This window comes from Nansenia antarctica, assembly GCF_963989245.1.
Source record: "Nansenia antarctica genome assembly, chromosome: 1".
Taxonomy (NCBI): Eukaryota; Metazoa; Chordata; class Actinopteri; order Argentiniformes; family Microstomatidae; genus Nansenia; species Nansenia antarctica.
Genome location: NC_137674.1, coordinates 66,436,800 through 66,440,468, shown reverse-complemented (window position 1 = coordinate 66,440,468; position 3,669 = coordinate 66,436,800). Strand labels below are relative to the sequence as shown.

The 3,669-nt window shown below is 42.1% G+C and overlaps 1 protein-coding gene across 1 annotated transcript in view; it reads left to right on the top strand.

The window, feature by feature from the left end:
* LOC308159573 (jun dimerization protein 2-like) overlaps positions 1-3,423 on the top strand; it is a gene marked incomplete at its 3' end in the record, with an annotated part of 10,581 nt that extends 7,158 nt beyond the window's left edge. Inside the window, exons 3-5 of the mRNA XM_080533390.1 lie at positions 1,795-2,006; positions 2,943-3,047; positions 3,238-3,423. Of these exons, the coding sequence (XP_080389516.1) occupies positions 1,812-2,006; positions 2,943-3,047; positions 3,238-3,423 (486 nt within the window). The 5' untranslated portion in view covers positions 1,795-1,811. The remainder of the gene's footprint in view (positions 1-1,794; positions 2,007-2,942; positions 3,048-3,237) is intronic.
* Positions 3,424-3,669: the final 246 nt, after the last annotated feature.

Sequence of the window (3,669 nt, the reverse complement as noted above, 5' to 3'; positions counted from 1 at the left end):
GAAACTGAGTTTTACAATGTTGTCAGGGTGTCGGCCCTTCAGCCTCGTCTCCCACCGGCAGAGTCAGCTGTCCTGTATCACCTCACAATGAATGTCTTTGTTGGCTTGATCTGAGGAGAGCTTTGTACAGTGATTACATAACCTGTGTTTCTGTGCTAAATATTGCTGAATATTGACACGGGCAAATTGGAATTGTCATTGAATTGAAACCCTGGCCTGGCCCCAGATGTGTTTGTGCTTGAGCCAACTTCTCTGTTGTTGTCATGCCATGCACGATAGTCATAGAGTTGGCTTCAGTACAGATCTGGAGCAAATGGGTACTAGTGAAGTATTACTTCCCCTTGTAAATCAAAGTATTTTAGATGGAATGTTTACCAAAAACTCTCCCATAACTTCCTTTTTTTAAATATCAGATTTTTAATATATTGTTTAATGTTAATATAGTTGAGTATAATATTACCCAAGGTGAAAACACTGCTATGAAGCTCTGACATATATTATGTCATACTACATTGGGGGAAATAAGTATTCAACACATCACCAATTTTATATTTATATTTCCATTGCAACTATTCACATGAACTTCAGAGCAGACATTGGTATTAACTCAATAAAACTACACAGCTAAAGAAATTGCAACAGTCCAATACATAAAAAAAGCTATGTGCAATAAAGTGGAATGACACAGTTTGGAGGAGAAATGGCTCTGCATATAATCCTAAAAATGCCATACCTACAGTAAAGTTCAGAGGTGGAAGCATCATGGTAGGGGCTGTTTTTATTTACATGGTAGTGGTAGAATCCAAATTATCAAAGAGAAGATGAATGGATCCATGTACTGGGAAATATTTGAAGAATCTGTTGCCATCCACCGGGATGATGAGGATGAGACGCGGGTGGATCTTCAAGCAGGACAACAATCCAAAACATACTGCAAAGGAGACTCTCAATTCTCCCTCAGCTGCAATGGAAATATGTTAAATTAAGAAAATGTTGATGTGTTGAATACTCATTTGTATTCAGCCTGACTATTTGAAAGGCCTTTGCTGTAATAACACACTATATCACAAGATCAAGCTGTTGTCCTGACTTTTTCTTCCTTCTTAAACCCAATTAAATATGTTCCTTCAAGTATGCAGGGATGGTCAGAGTAGGAGCTCATATTGCACTGTTCCCATATGTAACATTTGTTTTGTGTTTAGTCATCGGGAGTTTTCCAAGTCTTCCAGTAATTAGAGACTTCTTAATTCTTCGGCCACTTCCTCTGGGCCTGCACAAGCTCTCTCTGTCCCTCATTCTTCCTTGATTACATTAAGAAGTGCTGTGGTCAAACTCTCCAAATTGCCCACAATTGTTGAAAGAGTGGTGGTGGTGATAGTGGTGGTGATGGTGGTATGCATGAATCCTAGCCACAGTCTAACATTTGAACATGCAGTTCTTATAGACTTTTAATGTCATGTCCTGGATAAGTCCATTTATAGGCATTAAATGTGGCTTCATATAGAATTCACACTTCACTTGTGGGATACATTGGCTGGTTTCCATAGTTTCGTCCTTTGTGGATAACGTACAGTAGGACTAGGTTGCCATCTCTGAAGATAACAATATAATAATATGTTTTTAAAGGTTGTCATGGATACAGGACAGTCATTGAACTCAATTGACAGTAATGGGTTAACTTATAATTATGGTATTGTGTTTCTGCTAAAAAAAATAATGACATATGAATCAATTGTGATATGAGTCTGACTTAAATCCTAACCCCCCCCCCCCTCTCTCTCTCTCTCTCCATAGTGGTGGCCGGGTCTGACATGATGCCGGGACAGATCCCTGACCCCTCGCTGACGGCAGGCTCCCTGCCCAGCCTGGGTCCGCTGGCGGGCATCTCTGCCACCACGCTGACCGACCAGCTCAAACTGTCTGACTTCCGCAACCTCGGCGCCATGCTCTCCCCTCTGCACTTCCTGGGCAGGCTGGGGAAGAGACCGCTGGCCATCAAGGGAGAGGTGAGGACGGGTAGCAGTGGTGGATGTCAAAAGTTATGAGGGGCGTGGTGGGGTAACCTGGGAATTGTAGTTGTAGTAATCAACCTAGACTTGAATGTTGATCAATAAGCACTGTGGCTTTGACAAGTTGAGTGTTTTAATGCGCAGAACATTTAGGGTTATGGGAGGCCGGCCAGTCACAGAACATGGGTTTAGGGAGGCCGGCCAGTCACAGAACATGGGTTTAGGGAGGCCGGCCAGTCACAGCTCAGCTATGATGGACCCATGATTCAGGTTCAGATTCAGAAACTTTTATGTCCATCAAAATGTACATTTAGACGGAAGGTTTTCTTTCGTACTTAAAATGATACACAGACACATGAACACAAATACATTATGTAAAAGGAAATTTAGTGTGCAAATGCAGTGTCTTGTGCAAAAAGTGCAGTCTTGTACTTTTGTTTGTTTAGGATGGTTATGGTAGTTAGTTTGGTTTTCATCCCAATTGCTGCATTGTGAGCCCAAAGAGTACTTACACTATAGGCTAGTGGTATAGAGGTATTAGAAAGTGTTAATGTTGTTATATTTTTTATTTGATGGTTTCTGGTTTCAATGATGGGGCTAGTTGTTGAAAACTTGCTCATCTTAGCTTAGAAATTAGTCTTCACATTTAGCGCCCTCAAGTGGACAAAATTAGAGGTAGTTTATGTTACACAACATTAACTCATTAAATCTGGGTTCTCACTCAACTATTCACTTTTGCTTCCAAGACAGCAAGCAAGCAGTTAAGGTTAGTTATCTGAAATTCAGTATTAAAGTAAATGGCTATGGAAAACTTGCTCAAGTGTATTAAAGATTTAACTGAGAATCCATCCTCTGGTTAGTACTGGAGATTGTTCAGGATATAGGCTGAAATAAGACTGACACATTTGTAAATCACACTTTGTCTCCTTGCAGATGGATGAGGATGACGACAGGAGGAAACGAAGGCGAGACAAAAACAAAGTGGCAGCAGCACGATGTCGAAACAAGAAGAAGGAGAGAACTGACTTCCTTCAAAGGGTCAGTCTTTACACCTACCTAGGATGGCTTTTCTTGACTGGCTTTAGATTCAATTGAATAGGATAATCTGACAATTATGAGCTGAACCTAAATACTAACCCAATGTACATCAATGCATCTGTCTCAGAACATCCAGGCCCTAAATAAGTTAATCATAACCTACCCATATTATAACCTCCCCTGTCTGTAGGAGTCGGAGCGTCTGGAGGTGGTGAACTCTGATTTGAAGGCCCAGATAGAGGAGCTCCGTCTGGAGAGGCAGCAGCTTATGGTGATGCTCAACCTCCACCGGCCCACCTGCATCGTAAGGACAGACAGCGTCAAGACCCCTGAGAGTGAGGCCAACCCCCTACTTGAGCAGCTGGGCGCCAAGTGAAAAAGAAACAGGGTGTTTCTCTAAGCACTTTGAGCTCTGAGCTGGAGACTTTTGGAGACTCTTTTGCCCAAAGACTTGGGGTTGTAGGGTGCCTCATAAAAGCGTTGACATGAGCAGGCTCTGTGGGGAAGATGGAGGAACCTCTGCATTAAGTGTTGTTGTTGTTGTTGATATCCAGTGAGTGCCTCCCAGTTACTGCAATCACCATTACATAAAAGGGACAGTTGGGAGTAGATAGGAACTGGA